The sequence below is a fragment of the Petromyzon marinus genome, chromosome 53 (genome assembly GCF_048934315.1).
Source record: "Petromyzon marinus isolate PM22_M1 ecotype Great Lakes invasive population chromosome 53, UKy_Petmar_22M1.pri1.0, whole genome shotgun sequence".
Lineage (NCBI taxonomy): Eukaryota > Metazoa > Chordata > Hyperoartia > Petromyzontiformes > Petromyzontidae > Petromyzon > Petromyzon marinus.
The window spans coordinates 10,293,221-10,312,423 of NC_133719.1; the positions used below are offsets into that span (position 1 = coordinate 10,293,221).

At 56.9% G+C, this 19,203-nt stretch overlaps 1 protein-coding gene across 6 annotated transcripts in view; it reads right to left on the reverse strand.

The window, feature by feature from the left end:
• LOC116953882 (uncharacterized) overlaps positions 1 to 17,840 on the reverse strand; it is a 35,949-nt gene extending 18,109 nt beyond the window's left edge. Inside the window, exons 1-11 of one of the 6 annotated variants that reach the window (XM_076052005.1) lie at positions 17,476 to 17,840; positions 10,870 to 11,256; positions 10,386 to 10,494; positions 8,284 to 8,468; positions 6,774 to 6,846; positions 6,072 to 6,142; positions 5,151 to 5,273; positions 3,614 to 3,750; positions 3,027 to 3,155; positions 2,413 to 2,578; positions 75 to 185 (exon numbers count right to left, since the gene is read on the reverse strand). In XM_076052005.1, coding sequence (XP_075908120.1) covers positions 75 to 185; positions 2,413 to 2,578; positions 3,027 to 3,155; positions 3,614 to 3,750; positions 5,151 to 5,273; positions 6,072 to 6,142; positions 6,774 to 6,846; positions 8,284 to 8,468; positions 10,386 to 10,494; positions 10,870 to 11,247 — 1,482 coding nt within the window. In that variant the 5' untranslated portion in view covers positions 11,248 to 11,256; positions 17,476 to 17,840. Of the gene's footprint in view, positions 1 to 74; positions 186 to 2,412; positions 2,579 to 3,026; positions 3,156 to 3,613; positions 3,751 to 5,150; positions 5,274 to 6,071; positions 6,143 to 6,773; positions 6,847 to 8,283; positions 8,469 to 10,385; positions 10,495 to 10,869; positions 11,257 to 11,971; positions 13,123 to 14,727; positions 17,242 to 17,475 lie in introns of those variants that run through there. The other 5 variants (XM_076052006.1, XM_076052004.1, XM_076052002.1 and 2 more) reach the window with 5 other exon arrangements.
• Positions 17,841 to 19,203: the final 1,363 nt, after the last annotated feature.

Here is a 19,203-nt window from a genome sequence, read left to right on the forward strand (position 1 = left end):
CGCGCACACACACGCACACACACGCACACACGCGCACACACGCGCACACGCGCACACACACGCCTGCCCCCCACCTTGTCCGTGAGCAGAGTCTCCACGTCCTCCGTGAGTCTCTGCACCGAGTCCTGGGACTCGGAGAGTCGCGACGAGACGTCCACCAGCTCCCGCTCCAGACACTCCTTGCCCTGCGGCACACCGCATCCAGTATACCGCTCCCGCTGGCTTACGTGCTCCGGCTACAACTGGTCACGTGACACCTGCTCCGGTCCGGCGGCGGCCAGGAGAAGCGTTGAGTGAGAGGCTAAGCCCTGGAGCGCACGGTGGGATCAGGAGCCTGCGCTTGTATCGACGTCAGTGGCAGAGGCACGGAACGAGACTCAAAGAGGTGGCCAAGGTGGGCCAAGGTGGCCCAGGGGGTTCATAAACGGCCGCGTCAGAGACACCGAGTGGGCACTCTTGAGATCCCGCCGGCCGCGGTGAAGCCAGTTACACCGCGAGACGGTAAAAGGGAACGCGCGGATCGGTGGGGATAATAACGTTGCGTTCAGTTCAACACACGTACATACAAACCGGAGCCATCGCTGTGGCGATTAAGAGAAGCAATACTACTTCTCATTTCACCACACGACGGCTGGTGGCTCACCGCGCACACAGATTTTGCGAGCACTCCCTTCTTCCCGTGGGTGGGTGTCGGAGAGGAGGCGCGGTAACCCCTGGCTCGCCAGGAGAAGGCGGTGCTCAGCAAATGTGGACTCCCTCCCCCCCCCGCCACCACCCCCCCGTCCCTCCTGTACGGGATAGAGTGTTGCCCGCTTGCACGCGTGGGTTCTTCTCCGGATGATCCCGCCTTTGTCTCCCCAATGCTTTTGTATACACGGCGGCACCAGGTACTCGTTTAATGGGCGAGTCGACTCCATAACACACGCACGCGCGCACAGATCTCGGGGAGCGACCGCTATGCGTGCGTGTGTGGTGCTGATGAGCGGTAGCGTAGCGGTTAACGCGTTGCGCTAGGAACCCGGCGGCCCGGGTTCCATTCTCGCTCACGGCCAACACCAGTGACGATTATCTGAACCGGTCCTGGGCCGACTCAGCTTCAAACGAGGACCCGGTGCGGTGTATGGTAAACATCGGCACTGGGGAGACAAAGGCGGCCGGGCGTGGTGCTGGTCACCCCCATCCCCTCGTGTGCCACAGTGCCGGCCTTCACAGGTGCTGTCAGCTTACAGCACTTGCCACCAACAGTCTATTCAGGCTATAGGGGGGGGATCTTCGTCTTTGTTGATGTCGATGATGCACACAGCCACACCTCGACGAGCGTGTGGGTGTGTAAGCACAGGGTCATGGAGCGCCCCGCTATGCGCGTGGTGGTGATAATGACTAGAGGGGAGCAGCTGCACAGCGGCTTGCGCGCTTGCGCTACGGAACCGGCGGCCCGAGTCCGTACCCCGCTCACGGCCACCAACGCCGGCGACGATCTCATCGAAATTTAGACAGCGCCTATTCCAAAGGCGCTTCACAGCGAGTATAAAATTGCACGCAAGATGACAGTGGTTTGAGATGAAGAATGGGGTTGTTGTTGTTGTTGTTTAACGTTTTGGTGCCATCCTAGTGACAAGAGAACAGGCACGAGAGTGTTAAGGAGGGGTTGGGTCCAGGCCTGTTCTAAACCGACGCTGGGCCTCCCTCCCCAAGATCGACTCAGCCACAAATGAACACCTCGTGCGGTGCGTAAACGTCGCCGCTTAGGGGAGACCACGGCGGCCGGGCGTGGTGCTGGCCACCCGCCCCCCCCCATTGCGTGCCGTGCCGGACACAAGAGGCGCTTGCTCGCTACCAGCACTTGGCCCGACTGTGTAACACCAACAACAATTTTTTTATTTTACCAGGTAAGACCCCACTGAGCTACGTAGCTCTTTTTGGGAAGCGACCTGGCCGTCACAAATGATAGCTCAACGAAGGGGCTTGTCATCGTCACGTGGCAATTTATATAGCAGCCAAATACTCTGAACGCGTGATGTTAATTGTAAGTGCGGAGGGAAAAACCGGAATACCCGGAGAAAAATCCACGCGACCACAGGGAGAGAGACAAATATACAGCAGCAGCAGCAGGCGTCCGGGTCGGGATTGAACCCACGAACTCCTGTATACAAAGCGAGGTAGTTAACATCTCGCCAACGTGGCGCCCAAAGATCCCCCCTACAGCCCGAACAGACCGTCGGGGCAAGCGCTGTTAGCGAGCAGCAGCACCTATGAAGGCCGGCACGGCACACGAGGGGGTGGGTGGCCGGGCACCACGCCCGGCCGGCCGCCCGCCTTTGTCTCCCCCAAGCGGCGACGTTTACACACCGCGCCGGGCGAGGTGGCTAAGATCTCGCCAACCCGCGGCGCCCCCTCAACGCGCCGGCGCACCTTGCAGAGCGCCGCGATGTGAGCGCGCAGCGTCGCCTCCCCGTGCTGCTGCGCCTGCAGCTGCGACTGCAGCCGGGCGCAGGCCTCCAGCTCCTCCCGGTCCCCGGCGCTCGGCCAACGCTCGCCGCGTCGTCCCCGCGCAGCTCGCTCCTGCTCCAGCTCCCTGCTTCCCACCCACGGTGGCGAGATGTTAACTACCTCGCCTGGTGTGCAGGAGGTCGTGGGTTTGAGGTGGTGAGATGTTAACTACCTCGCCTGGTATGCAGGAGGCCGTGGGTTTGAGGTGGTGAGATGTTAACTACCTCGCCCGGTGTGCAGGAGGGCGTGGGTTCAGATCACGACCCTGACGCCTGCTGCTGCTGCTGCTGTATATTTGGAGTTTGCGTGGGGAGACAATGGCGGCCCGGGGCGGTGCTCGCCACACCGAGTGGTGATTTGAGGTGTGTGTGTTGGTCGTAATGGCGGTGACGATGGTGACGACGATGACGACGTTGATCATCGCGATGGCGACGACGGCAACGATGGCGACGATGGTCATTGTGTGATGGCGGTTACGATGGTGGCGACGGTGAAGACGACGATGACGACGACGATGACGACAATGGCGGCCGTACCGTATTTGTGCTGCGCTGGCCGCGAGCCGCTCGTCGGCCTCTCGCGCCAACTCGGCGCTGTTCCTCTCCGCTCGCTCCAGCTCGGCCTTGAGGGCGGCCCGCTCACGCCGCGCACGCCACGCGTGCGCGCTGCAAAGGCAAAGAAGCCCCGTGTAGCCTCAACCGGACCGTTGGGGCAAGTGCGGTTAGCGTGCAAGCACTACGCCCGACCGCCTTTGTCTCCCCAGTGGCAATGTTTACGCGCCGATCCAGGTACTAATTTGAGGCTGAGTCGACCTAGGGGAGGCCCAGGACCGGTTCAGATAATCGTCGCCGGTGTTGGCCGCGAGCGGGAATCGAACTCGGGGCGCCGGGCTCGCAGCACGGCGCGCTAACCGCTACGCTACCGCTTGCCACATGCGCACTGCGGGGACAAAGATCCTCTGTATAGCCTCAACAGACTTGTGGGGCGAGTGCTGGGCACCCACCCCTTCTGTGTGCCGCGCCGGCCTTCACAGGTGCGACTCGCTAACAGCACTTTCCCCAACAGTCTGTTAAGGCTACACGGGGGATCTTTGTGTTTGTGTGTGTGTGTGCGTGTTATTCACCGCGTGTGCGACACTTCCTGAGTGAAGGTGGCGAGGGCTGCCCTGTGAGAGGGCTGCCCGCTTGCTCTCAGCTCCCCCTCCAGGGCTCCCCACAACTCCGCCAGGGACACGAGCCCCCCACCACCCACACCCAGAGACTGCACACAGACAAAGACAAAGATCCCCCGTGTTGCCTTAACAGACCGTTGGGGCAAGTGCTGTTAGCGAGTAGCACCTGTGAAGGCCGGCACGGTGGCACACGAGGGGGTGGGTGGCCAGCACCACGCGCGGCCGCCTTTGTCTCCCCAGTGGCGATGCTTTTACACACCGCACCAGGTACTCATTTGAGGCTGAGTAGACCTAGGGGAGGCCCACGACCGGTTCAGATAATCGTCACCTGGTTTTGTCGCCGGGTTCGTAGTGCAGCGCAGCGCTAACCACTGCGCGACTGCTCCCCGCACAAGCAGAGACTGCAAACACACTCACACTTACAAAGATACTCACACAAGATACACACAGACGCACACACTCAGACACACAGCTACAGAGACACAGACGTCCATGTAGCCTTGAAGACTGTTACACACCGCACCAGTTGCTCATTCAAAGCCGAGCTGACCTGGTGGGGGATGTGCAGTTGGTGGAGGGAGAGGAATGGATGGAGATTAATAATACCAAGGCCGTATTTATAATATATTTTGGGGGGGACACATCCCCCCCAATATTCAAATATGCTCAAAATATCCCCCCCCCCAATATAATGCTAAAAAAATATAATTGCTATGCTATGTGAATAAAAACAACAATTTGCTAAACCTTGGCCACAATATCTGGACTTGTCTTCATATAAATGAATGTATAGATTTCTGTTTATATGATTGTTGTTATGGTGGTACTTTATTTTACCCTAATTTCTGCCATTACATACAATGAAACGAGAAATGGTAAAAAAAGTAAAAACAGAGCAATTTAATACAATACACTATTAGACATTATTGTAAAAACAAATAAAAACTCCATCCCATGTGTTAGTGATTTTTTAAATATTTTAGGCAGGAAATTAGTTTTCAAATTTAGATTTTTTTTTTTCTGGTTTGGGACCCCCAGACACCCTGGAAGATTTGGTCCCCCTTAATGTTGACTCCATGGCTACGGCCTTGACCAATACACACTGTACGTGTATATGTTGAACTTCTTTCGCACTGTACCTAGCCAACCCCACTAATCGGAGGTGCGATTAATGGAGGGCCTTCCACCAGCAGTGGCGTGAACAAGGAATCGCAGGCTGCACCTCGCCTAGGGGAGGCCTGGGACCAGTTGAGATACCAATCGTCACCGAGAATAGCCATGGTTTGGAATCGAACTGAGGTTGCTGGGTTTGGAGCACAGAGTGCAAACCACAGCACCCCAGCGGTCCTCACGGCACACACAGACAAAGATTCCTTCAAGCCGTTGGGGCAAGCGCTGTTTGTGAGCATACACACAAACACACACGAATACAAAACCACCACCATCATCATCAAATGCTCTAACACTCGTTACCCACAATGCCTCTGACCTGCAGCACTTCCTGTGGATCGGGGACTCCTTCCTGCTGCCAGAAGTCGACCAATCGGGCAGCCGGGACGAGCCCAGAGCCATCGTCGAGGAAGGAGAGGGGAGGGGTCACTGCCCGGCAGCCCTGACGCACACAAGAGAAAGATCCCCCGTGTAGCCTCTAACAGACTGTTGGGGCAAATGCTGTTAAGCAAGCACCTATATGAAGGCCGGCACGGCACACGAGGGAGGTGGGGGGTCAGCACCACGCCCGGCCGCCTTCTTACAAGGCATGGTGAGAACGGAAAGAAGTAATACAACCCAAGTTAAACTGGATGACAAGATCTAAAACTTTTTATTTTACCAGCTAAGGCCCACTGAGCTATATAGTTATTTTTCAGAAGCGGCCTGGCTATCACAAATGATTGCTTATCATGTGGAAATGTATAGCAGCCAATAACTCTAAAGGAATGTTGGTTCTTAATGTGGAAAGAAAATCTGGAGGTCCCGGAGAAAAATCCACGTGACCACGGGGAGAGAGAGAGAGACACGCAAACTCCAAATCTACAGCAGCAGGCAGCGTCAGGGTCGGGATCGAACCCACGACCTCGTGTACACCAGGCGAGGTAGTTAACATCTCCGAGCCACCGTGATGATGATGAGAGAGAGAGACACGCAAACTCCAAATATACAGCGGCGGGCGTCAGGGTTGGGAACGAACCCACGACCTCCTGCACACCAGGCGAGGTAGTTAACATCTTGCCAGCGCGATGATTACACGGACCAATGAGCCAGCACAGCGCCTGGCGCGGACTGCGAGGGACAAGCACCAGTGGACAGCCGTGGGAGGTGTCAGCGGTGCCACGCGACCGCTGCGGTTAAGCGACAGCTCGGCCGCGACGGAGCGGCTGTGCGGGCGAGGGCACGCGGGGCGCGGTCTCACCACCTTGCGCGGCGTGGAGGTGCGCGTGGGCGAACGGATGTAGCAGTCCACTCCGGAGGAGGGCAAGCGGCCTGCGGGAACACGCGGCAGGCGGAACGCCACTGCTGACGCCACCACTCCCATTCAAACAACGGCCACCGACGCCCCGCCACCACCAGCACTACCCACAACGCGGGCATCACTGCCGCCAGCACTACCCACAATGCCACCAGCATTGAAGCCACCATCTCTTTCACCCAAGGCTGCCACCGTCACCACCATCATTATCAATGCCATCATTACCACCACGACCACTCCGACCACCAAAGACAAAGATTCCCCGTAAAGTCTTAAGAGACCGTTGGGGCAAGTGCTGTTAGCGAGCACCTATGAAGGCCGGCACGGCACACGAGGGGGTGGGTGGCCAGCACCATGACTTGCCCCAGTGGTGATGTTTACACACCGCACCAGGTACTCACTTGAGGCGGAGTCGACCTAGGGGAGGCCCAGGACCGTTTCAAATATTCGTCACCGGTGTTGTCCGTGAGCGGGAATCGAACTCGGGTCGCCGGGTTCGCAGCACAGCGCGCTAGCCGCTGCACCGCCGCTCTCCCCTGCTACGACTACTACCACCAGCACCAGGCACGGCAACTCACAGCACCAGGCACGGCACGAGCGCGGTGCTCGCCGCGGGTGAGCCCGCGTAGCCGGGTCGAGCGTCACCTTCAGACTCCAGGGTCTCGGTTTCCAGGTCGCGTTCGCCCATCAGCTCGTCCTCCTCCTCGCTCGGCAAACTCTGCACAGGAGGATTTATTATAATTATGTCATTATAATATTTTTTACGGCTCGTTGTGTCGCCCGACTGCTGGATGACAGGGAGCTTCCTCCGTGCCGTGTCGGTCGCGGAGGTGATTTGACCGTACTTCACCGCGCCGGTCAGTGCGGGTTGGTGACGGGGGGGTAACCTGGTAAGGTGGTTCAGACGGCGCTCACCGCTGACGTTGGCCGAGGCCGGGAATCGAACTCGGGTCACCGGTTCATAGCGCGGCGAGCTCGCCACTGCGTCTATGCCGCCCATCCTTTCTTGCCCCAACAGTCTGTTAAGGCAATACGGGTGATCTTTGTCTTTGTTTGTTGGGGTGTGTGTGTGAGTGTGGGTGCGCTGTATAATATTTTTGGCACAGATGGTGCATCGGCCCAGTCGTCTCAGCCAGTCGTCCCGTGGCACCTGGGTCTGCCCCGTGACCTCCTGCCAGCGGGCGTTCGACACTTCACGTGGCCTCGACGCGCACATAGCCTGGCACAAGCGCCGTGGTGACGTCACCGCCACTTAGTGGCGAATGGCGGTTGCTGTTGTTGTTGGGTGAGCTGCGCGAGTGGGTGTCTGTGTGTGTGTCGGCGAGTGTGCATGTTGGTGAGTGTGTGTGTTGGTGAGTGTGTTTGTGAGTGTCAATGTGTGTGTGTTGGTGAGGCTGTGAGTGAGTGTGTTGGTGAGTGTGAGTTAGTGAGTGTGGGAGTGTTGGTGAGCGACTGTGGCCGAGATGACCCGAAGCTTCGTGCGAAGCGAAAGACCAGGTAGCTTCCACACAGCATTGCGCAGCCAATGATAAGATAATGCTGTCCGACTGATTCGGAGTGAGACCTCTGCTGTCAAACCGGAGCTGGTCATAAGCGCACTGCACAGGTATGGGAAACTCTCCACTCTCGCCACAACTGCTCCATCACCAATGGGGAGCTGAGGGGGTGGAGTGTTTTGTGGCATAAAATACCCAGGCACGGGCTAGAGAAGAGATGGAGTGATGTGGTACAGGAGGATGTGGAGCTGAGAGGACTTGCCGACGACCGGTACCAGCGGTGTCAAGATTGGCCTCTATGGAGGAGGCTCGTGAAGGACGCTGCTACTGGGCAGTTAGAGGCAGTCGCCGTCCAGTAACAACGGAGGGCATAGGCGCGACGCTCACAACAACGAGCAGAGTGTCGGGCAGCTAAAATGCAGCAAGTTGGTACAGTAGGGGGTACAGGTGGGTCTGTCCCGAGACCTGCTGTCAGCGAGCCTTCGACACTTCACGTGGCCTCAAAGTGCAACTGGCCTGGCACATGCGCCGTGGTGACGTCACCGTCACTCAGTGGAGAATGGTGGGCATTGGTTGATGAGTGTGAACGTTGGCGAGTGTGTTGGCGAGCGAGCGTTGGCGAGCTGTGGAGAGTGCGGGGTGCCGGGCCGTGGACTCACGTCGACGCTGTCGAGGGATGCGGAGCGGCACGGCGCGCGCCCCCCGGCTCTCGCGACGGCGGCCGCCCCCCCGGTATCCCCGGCGGCGGTGCCGCCCGGCGGCGAGCGGCGCAGCGCGGCCTCCGGGACGGAGCGACGGCCGTAGCACTTCCCGCCCCTCACCATGCGGGGCCGCGTCTCCAGCACTGCGTGCGCACGCACACCGACGACGATGACGATGATATGAAGATGGGAGAAACAAACGCACGGGCAATACGCACGCGCGGGACCAGCGCGGCGACGGAGGAGGAGGAGGACGATCAGCGGGAGGAGGAATCGGTGGAGGACCACCAGGCACCCACGGGAGCAAACGCGAAGGGCCGCTCACGAGTCACGGCTGCGGTCAAAGACGGCGGCAAAACAACGGCGGTCCCGTCACCGCCGCCGCCTGGGAGAGCCGCGAGCTGGCGCGAGGGTGGCGGGCGACAGGTGGCACCACTACTGGCGAGCGACCGGTGGCACCACTACTGGCGAGTGACCGGTGGCACCACTACTGGCGAGCGACCGGTGGCACCACTACTGGCGAGCGACCGGTGGCACCACTACTGGCGAGCGACCGGTGGCACCACTACTGGCGAGCGACCGGTGGCGTGGCACGCAGTTGGCGCGAGCTCCGGTGCAAGTAATTGGATGGGGGGGGGGGGGGGGGGGGGAGGCGCCCCTCTTTGTGAAATTTCCTTCCCCGCTTTGTGTCTGGGCCCCTCCGGCCAGTGGGACCCCGTGCAGTTGCACAGCCTGCGCACTCTCAACGCGCTGCTCCCGAGTTGGCTTCGGGGTGAACAGATGTTGTTTTGCGAGCAGAGGCGGGCGGGCGGGCGGGTGGGGGTGGTGCGTCTGAACAAAGGGCGGCGCCCGCGGGTGTGCGTGCGAGCGAGTGTATCGGCGTGTGTGACTTTGTCTTTCTGTGCGCGAGCGTTAGCGTAGCGGTTAGCGCGACGCCGCGCTACGAACCCCGCGACTCGAGTTCGATTCACGCTCACGGCCAACACCGGTGACAATTATCTGAACCGATCCTGGCCTTCCCTGGCACGATGTGCAAACATCGGCACTCTGGAGACAAAGGCGGCCGGGCGCGGTGCTGGCCACCAAACCCACTTCATAGGTGCTACTCGCTAACAGCACTTGCCCCGACAGCCTGTTAAAGGCTACACGGGAGATCTTTGTCATTGTCGCGTGCGTGCGTGCGTGCGTCTGGCTGCGTTGAGACAACAGCTGCCCGAGTGCCGCGTGAACGGGCGTGCATTATTAACGACAGACGGAGCAAACGCACAGGGCGCGTGTCGTCACCATCGCCGCGATGAAGTCGCCGCCGTCAAATGCGTCGGGGGGCAAAAAACAAAAAACGCCCCCCGCTATTATGCACCCCGCCAAACTAACGGCTGCATTTATTGACAAGAGCGGCTACTCGAAGTTCGTCGCTCGACAGACGATTGTGTTGGGAAATGAAATAGTTAAGCAATATTAAACGAGGAACGCGCATCAAGAGGCGACGATGTCCTTCCCAAAAACGTACGGGACGATGACCGCGGCTCTGACATCGTACGATGTTTCGGAGCATCGCCGTATCGCGGAGATCCTAGCAGGCGATTCGGCGGAGATCCTAGCAGGCGATTCGGCGGAGATCCTAGCAGGCGATTCGGCGGAGATCCTAGCAGGCGATTCGGCAGAGATCCTAGCAGGCGATTCGGCGGAGATCCTAGCAGAAGATTCGGCGGAGATCCTAGCAGGTGATTCGGCGGAGATCCCAGCAGGCGATTCGGCTGCGCTGCGATGGCGGTGCGGTGGCGGTGCGGTTGCGCTGTGATAAGCGGTGTCATTCGGGTGCGATTGCGATATGATTGCAGTGCGGTTGCATTGCGATTTTGGTTCCGGTTTCAGTGTGATTGCAGTGTCATTTTGGTGCAATTGCGGAGCGACTGCGGTGTGATTGCGGTGCGGTTGTGGTTTTCTTGCGGTGCGATTACGGTGTGGCTGCATTGCAGTTGTGGTGTGGTTGCTGTGCGGTTGCGGTGCGATTGCGGTGTGGTTGCAGTGCGGTTGCAGTGTGGTTCTGCGCGACGCACCGGGCTCTAGGAAACTGGTATCGTCCTCCTCGTCCGAGGAGGAGGAGCTCAGTGTCAGCACCTTGGACAGCACAGCCACGAATCCCTCCTTGAACTCGTCAAACGACACCTGCCGACGTACGGCGGCACACACACACACGCACACAGACAAAGATCCCACCGTGTAGCCGTAACAGACCATTGGGGCAAGTGCCGTTAGCGAGTAGCACCTATGAAGGCCGGAATGGTACACGAGGTGGTAGGTGGCCAGCACCACGCCCGGCCACCTTTTAATATTCTGATTCTCATAGTCCCAGTGGCGATGTTTACACGTCGCAGGTACTCATTTCAGACTGAGTCGACCTAGGGGAGGGCCAGGACCGGTTCAGATAACCGTCAACGGTGGTGGCCGTGAGCGGGAATCGAACTCGGGTCGCCGGGTTCGTAGTGCAGCGCGCTGACCGTTACACCACCGCTCCCCACGCACACCGGCACACGCACTCACCTTCCCGTCGCCTCCTCCTCCCAGCAGTGTCTGCAGCAGCAGCGGCGCGCTGTCCTGCATCTCCAGCCGGCGACACAGCTCCCACAGGCCGTCCGCTCCGAGCCGCTGGTCCGCTCCGCCTTCTGGGTTCACGTCCACCCGCTCGCTCGACCTCACTCCTACCTGCTCGTCTATCCTCCCGTCCACCCCTTCTCCATCTCGGGCCAACGTTCTGTCCGCGTGTTCCGCGTGAAGTTCCGGCTCCCCGTGGTGATCCCCGTGGTGATCGCCGCGGCGATTGCCGCGGCGCCCGTGCGGTGAGGGCGAGCGGGGCGAGCAGCACGCATAGAACTCGGCTCGCAGGCGCTCCACGTACAGGCGCTGCTCCTCCTCGTCCATGGCGGACGTCTGCAGGGGTTGGTGGATCGCGCAAAGATCACCATTAGACTTAAGGCAAGTTTGGAATCAGAATCTTTACTTAGACTGGAGGAGGAATCCAATGAGCTGAGAAGCTCTTTTTTGCAGGTGTCCAGTACGGGCGGGTCAGCAAGTTATGATGTGGTAGCAGTAATGTATGCATGTATGTGTGTAGGTTGAACTTCTTTCGCACCGTACGTAGCCAACCGTGCTAATCGGAGGTGCGAATAGTAACAGTGGCGGTGATCGTAGTGATGAGGGTAGTGATGGAGGAGGTGGTGGTAGTGATGATGGTGGTGGTGATGGCTGTGGTGATGAAAGTAGTGATGCTGCTGATAGTAGTGGGGAAAGTGCTGGTGGTGATGGTGGCCGATGGTGGTGATTGTTTTGGTGACGGTAAGCAATAACGGCACTTGCAGCTGCACAGCCTTAGGCACTGTGTGCCTGGGGCTTTTACCACGAAGCCGACGAAGCTTCATTCGCAAGACAAAAACTCCGATGCGATCGAGACATCTCAGGTGTGCCACACGCTCGTTTTCTTCGTTGGCGATGCCACGGGGATCATTAGCGGGGAATTCCTAAACAGGAAACTTTAAAAAGGTCCTTCGCTTAGATGAAGTCTAGCAGTCCTGGACACTGTCTTGGAAGGAAACATTTGTCCCCCGCAGTTGTATCGATCGGCGGGACGCGTCCGATCTCGTCGCACCTCGCCTGCTTCGGTGAACCGCCACCGATCAGGGCTTGCCAGGTGTTGTAGGCGTGGAGGTGCCCGAGGTGTGGCCAGGAGATGGCGGTGCTGGGGCATCACCTCCACGTAGTCCAGCACGGCGTTTTTTTCCTTTTGGGTTTTCCGGTTTCCCCCCCAAACTCTCATTCGGGGAACTGGCCAAACATCCCAACGTAAAAAAACTAAAAGTTATTACATTTCACCAGCTAAGGCCCACTGAGCTATACAGCGACCTGGCCACAAGTGATAGCTCAACGAAGTGGCTTATTGTGTGGGAATGTATAGCAGCCAAATACTCTAAAACGCACGTTGATTCTAAATGTGCAGGGGAAAAAACCGGAGGACCTGGAGAAAAATCCACACGACCACAGGGAGAGCGAGAGAGATGCAAACTCCAAATATACAGCAGCAGGCGTCATGGTCGGGATCACAGCCACGACCTCCTGCACACCAGGCGAGGTAGTTAACATCTCCTAGCCACCTCAAACCCACGACCTCCTGCACACCAGGCGAGGCAGTTAACGTCTCGCCGCCGCGGCGCCCCAACGTAGCGGGATCCACCTGAGGACTCGTGAGACTCCGCGAGTCCCTTCCGATCACGCAACGTGCATTGTTATTATGAATACGAATACCGTAAAGGTTTGCTGCCGCGCGAGTCACCTTGCAAAAAATGCTACGCAACAGGCCCCCGAGGGCCGGCTTGCGTGAGCAAACACGCCGCTTGTTTTGTTGCCGTTGCAATAAAAATAAAAACTCAACAGGAACTTGCATTTCATAAGCCAGGGGCCCGCACGGCTACCCCCAACACAAGCACACACGCACGTGCCAAGTCATTCGTAAGCCAGGTGAGGTCCCGGCCAAAACGGTCAAACCCAAAGGAGGTGTTGACGTTGCACGAGAACCACACACAAAGGGGAATATAGAAAAAGCCTCCCCCCCTGTTTATATATATTAAAGGATTTCCATTTCAGATATTTCATGAGCGGCGTTGCGAGACAGCGAGCGCTAGCGAGCGAGCGAGCGAGCGGGAGGTGCGGGACGCAAGCCGGGGCTTGCAGCTCTGTGTGACCGACATTCCTCACCCTCCTCGTCTTCTCTCAGGCAGCGCTCTCCGGACCTGCCCCCCCCCCCCCACTCCCACCCCCCCCCCCCTCCTTGCGAGAGGTCGCTCAAACAAACGTGGCCGCTTCCACCTCAGCCCTCGTTTTGTTCGGCACCCCACTCCAAACACCCGAGCCTGTAACCAACAACGCGGGGTCAGCCGAGGGTCCCCGCCACCCCCGCCACCACCCTCCCCCCGCGCGACGAGGCTTTGTGTCGAGGGGATTACGCGGACGCGACCAACAAAACGCGGCCCCGGCGTCAACGTGCAGCCGCTCGTCGTGACTTTTTGCGAGCGGGCAAAACGTCGCGCGTTGAAAATGTTGCATGCGGGACGGGGCGGGGGGGGGTGGGCAAAAAAAGGCCGCGCCGTGTTCGGCAACGGACTAACGGCGTGCCGCACGAGCGCACCGCGCTGCGCGAGCCGATAAGCCGATCACTGCGCCAAAGCCACGACAACAAAAAGAGTTTGGCAGCGGATCACGAAAACAATCTCACGGCGACGCCCCGGTCATGAACGCCGCCTTCGCGTGCGCAATTTGAAGCTCTTTGGCACCTGTACGCCGCCAACCGGTGCTCGTCCTCGTTGTCCTCCTCGTCGTGAGCCGCGATCAAATCAGATGCTCGACGCGTTCTACCCCACCCCTCCAGGTTGCTGCCATCATCCCGCCAGGGGGCTCCGCGTTTGCAAGGATCCTCTGCCCCAGCAGCTTGCGCCCAAACGGATTTCACTGCTCCGCCTCCCCGGTGGATGCCCTCTCGGACGCCGCGTGACCTCCCTCGGCTGCCGCGTGACCTCCCTCGGCTGCCACGTGACCTCCCTCGGCTGCCGCGTGACCTCCCTCGGCTGCCGCGTGACCTCCCTCGGCTGCCACCTTCCCTCCTACAGCACGACGTGCCCTGGCCCACTTAGCTACCTTTGTGGACGGTTTCAATGATGTATGTGTGCGTTCCTTCGTTAGCATTCGGATGCACGTTTAACTTCAGTGAAATGAAAGGCACGGAGATACCGTATGAGCTCCGTGTGACAAGTCGCATTCACTCACAGACTTGGCTCTAATCAGTGCCTCACTGAAAACAACACGTAATATACAACATCAATTTATATTCAAGTGTACTCTACAATTGGCCGATGGGCCCGTTAAAAGAAGATACATATCTGCTCACCTCAACTAAATAAATCGGGGGGGGGGGGGGGGAGCGATTTTGATGACGCCAACATATTTCCCCGAGTTGTCATCCTTCTTGTTATACGTATGTACGCTGAACTTCTTTCACACGGTACGCATCCAAACCGTGCTAATCGGAGGTACGGCGGAGGGATAACAAACCAAACATCTAAATCACTTTTAAAGAAATGAGTTTGTCAATCTAGATGATGATTTAAAAGTGCATAGCTCCAGTAGCTTCCTAATATCGGAAGGAAGAGCGTTCCCAGACGGCCGCGGAAGCGCATCTTGAAAGCGCGGTATGAAGTGGCCGTCTTTGTTCGATGGCCAGAAACAAAAGCCACCGCCAGGATGACCGGAATTCCATCTGCAGGAGACTATTCAACTTTGAAAGCCATCCCCCGTGTTTAGTGTACACGCCGCACAACACGTGCTTGAAATCGAAAGGAGTAAAGTTGTACTTACGAACAAACCGACTTATGAACACACCTCTCCGAGTCCCCGACGCTCTCAACAAGAGGGCCCACGGACGTCGCTGAAACCTGCACGTGGAAATGTGCGCTAACTTGCCACGCGATCGACGAAAGACGGCGTACGGCAAATATATTTAACACGTTGTGCAGTGCACGGTCCACTCTCGACCGGGCCCGCTTCTCCAGCGCAAAGGGAGGGCAGGGATCATTGACGCCACTTACGGGTTTACAGCAGATTGGGACGTTTAGAACAGTGTTCAAATGAACTCTTTGGGAATGGCCAAAAATGAACTACATTTTATTTTACCGGGTGAGGCCCACTGAGCTATAATAGTTCTTTTTCAGAAGCGACCTGGCTATCGAAAATGAATGCTTAGCGTGTGGAAATGTATAGCAGCCAATAACTAGTCTAAAGGAACGTTGGTTCTTCATGTGGAGGGGAAAACCAGAGGACCCGGGGAAAAATCAACGCGACCAAGGGGAGAGAGACACGCAAACTCCAAATATACAGCGGGATCAGGGTCGGGATCGAACCCACGACCTCCTGCATACCAGGCGAGGTAGTTAACATCTTGCCACCTAGTTAACATCCTAAACTTACTCACCATCACCTCACCACACAAATGAATCTCTCACAAAACCCTCTCACCACACATCCTCACCACTCGCAAAATATATTTTGACAATCCCCACACTCTCTCAAGAACACACACACTCTCACCACACACTCACCACACACTTACCCTCACCACACACTCACCCCATCAGCCTCACACACAAAGACAAAGATCCCCCGTATAGCCTGTAACAGACTGTAGGGGCAAGTTCCGTTAGCCAGCACCTATGAAGGCCGGCACGGCACATGAGGGGGTGGGTGGCCAGCACCACGCCCGGCCGCCTTTGTCTCCCCAGTGGCGATGTTTACTACACACCGCACCCAGGTACTTAATTGAGGCTGAGTCGACCTAGGGGAGGCTCAGGACCGGTTTAGTTAATTGTCACTGGAAGTGGCCGTGAGCGGGAATCGAACTCGGGTAATCAGGTTTGTAGCGCAGCACGCTAACCACTACACTATCGCTACACACACACGCACATCTGAACACACACACACTCACCACACACACTCACCAGACACACTCACCAGACACACTCACCACACACACACCACACTCACCACACACACTCACTACACACACTCACCAGACACTCACCACACAGACTCTCACCACAAACACACCACACACACACTCACCACACACACGCACTCACCACACACACTCACCAGACACTCACCACACAGACTCTCACCACAAACACACCACACACACACTCACCACACACACGCACTCACCACACACTCACCACACACACGCAACCTCCCCGCATGCACACACTCACCACACACACGCACTCACTACACACACTCACCACTCACACCACACACTGTCCACACACCGCACACACTCACCGCACACACTCCCCGCATACACACACTCCTCACACACACTCACACTACACACAGTCCACACACTCACCACACACTCACCACTCACACTCACCACATACACTCACCACATACACCACACTCACCATTCACTCACCACTCACATTCACCACACACACTCACCACACACACACTCACCATACACACACACACTCACCATACACACACACTCACCATACACACACACACACCATACACACACACACTCACCACACACACACTCACCACACACACTCACCATTCACTCACCACTCACATTCACCACTCACATTCACCACACACACTCACCACACACACCACACTCACCACACACACCACACTCACCACTCCCCACACACACCAACCACACTGACCACAAACACACACTCACAACACACACACTCACCACACACACACACTCACCACACACTCACCACACACACACACACTCACCACACACTCACCACACACACACACTCACCACACACTCACCACACACACACACTCACCACACACTCACCACACACACACACTCACCACACACACACACTCACCACACACACACTCACCACACACTCACCACACACACACACTCACCACACTCACCACACACACACCACACACACACACTCACCACACACACACTCACGACACACTCACCACACTCACCACACGCACTCACCACACACACTCACCACACTCACCACACGCACTCACCACACACACTCACCACTCCCCACACACACCAACCACACTGACCACAAACACACACTCACCACACACACACACTCACCACACTCACCACACACACACCACACACATACTCTCACCACACACACACACACTCACCACACACTCACCACACTCACCACACGCACTCACCACACACACTCACCACACACACTCACCACACACTCACCACACACACTCACCACACACACTCACCACACACACACTCACCACACACACTCACCACACACACTCACCACACACACTCACCACACACACACACTCACCACACACACTCACCACACACACTCTCACCACACACACTCACCACACACACACACTCACCACACACACTCACCACACACAAACCACACACACACTCACCACACACACACTCACCACACACACACTCACCACACACACACTCACCACACACACTCTCACCACACACACTCACCACACACACTCACCACACACACACACACACCACACACACCACACACACACTCACTACACACACACACTCACCACACCAGCGCTGCACGTTGGGCTGGAGACGACTGTCGCAAAGCGCTCCCTGTAAACCGACTTTACGACCCAGCTGCCGTCACGCTTTGCGACATGCTGCCGTAACCCTTGATTTACGACGGTTCAACCGTCACGCGTCCTTCACGACAACCGCTGCCGTAAGGCAAATTATCGTAAAGCGACGCACGTGGGCGGCTTGCTACCGCTGTGGTGAAATCAATGGATTCAATGAGTCCAGTGCCACGCGTCTCTCATTGACCCTTAATCGATCCACTGCTGGATGAGGGCCTCCCCGACCGCCGTTGTAGGGCTTGGGGATTATGTTTGTCGTACTTCACCAACGCCACTCGGTGGGTGGAGGCGCGCGTGGACGATAAGCGGTGGGAGCATGGCCCGCCACTGCCATCTGCTGACAACCATAGCTCTTTGAAGCTTGCGCTGTCAACAACTGTGGGCTTGAAGGGAAAATAGGCGACGTTTCGGGCAACGACCCTTTTTCACAGCACGTAAATATGAAGGGTCATTCCCCGCAACTTACCATTACACATTCATATTTTGCCTTTGAAGGCAGTGTTATTGATCAATGTTTTTTTACTTACAGAAATCGTTAAATCAATGTGAGGCTGCAAATATAATAAAACATGGGGTGAGCAGATATCAGGGGGGTTTTCGATGAGTATTGTGCTCATAAACGTGATGTTTTTCTTGTTCGTGTTTTTTTTTGTTGTGGTTGCACCCGATTCAAGAGCCGAATGGCTCATAGGGCTATACCAAAATAAACTGAACTGTTTGTTTGAGAGTAGAAAGGGTTTATAAAACTGATATGCGTTAAAACATAATTCCCAACACCAGAAACACGTTTACAGTAACACTGTATACATGCACGACGCGGCGAATGAGAATTTGCCAAATTGGAAAACCCAAGAGTCGGGGGGAGTTATTTGTCGATGTCGCTTCACGCGGAATGGCGCCCCATCTCGTACATGTATTGAGCCTGGATCGCGCTTGGACGGATGCCCACCGTGCAAATAAAGCAGAAGTCTACGTTGTGTGCAGCAGAGGGGGGGAGTGCAGCAAAATCCATTGCACGGTACTTGCCACGCCCCCCCCAGCGCCCGCCTTCACGAACCGACACGAGCTGCCCGAACCATAGACAACACCGCCACTTCATCCAGCAGTGGATTGACATTAGTAACGCCCTGTGACGTCGCCACCACTTTCCACGCTCGCCGACCGCGTGGTCGTGGCGCGAGCTCCACCACGTGACCTCGTCACCTCACCCCCCCACCGCGACACCCCCTGCCTCGCGACCCTTGTTTTTAGGCACCAACACTGCGGACTTAAAAATTACTAATATAATGAGTCAAGAATGTGTGTCCCGCGCGCGACGTCACTCCACACATGAGCCCCCCTCATTAATAATCATGAGCGGGTGACGTCACTCCACATGCCGCACCGCTCCACAATAACCACGAGGGGGTGACGTCAATCCACATGCCGCACCCCTCCCCAATAACCTTGAGGGGGTGACGTCACTCCAAATTGGGACAACCTCCACCATTAATAATCATGAGCTGCACAATTTTTTTATTGAATATTTCAGATTTACTGCAATACACCCGTCTTTGGACGGGCTAACAAGCTAGTTAATATATAACAGGCAATTCATCACACGAAGGGGCATTTGCTCGAAACGTCACCCATCGCAGTAATATTCATGTCAAGCCG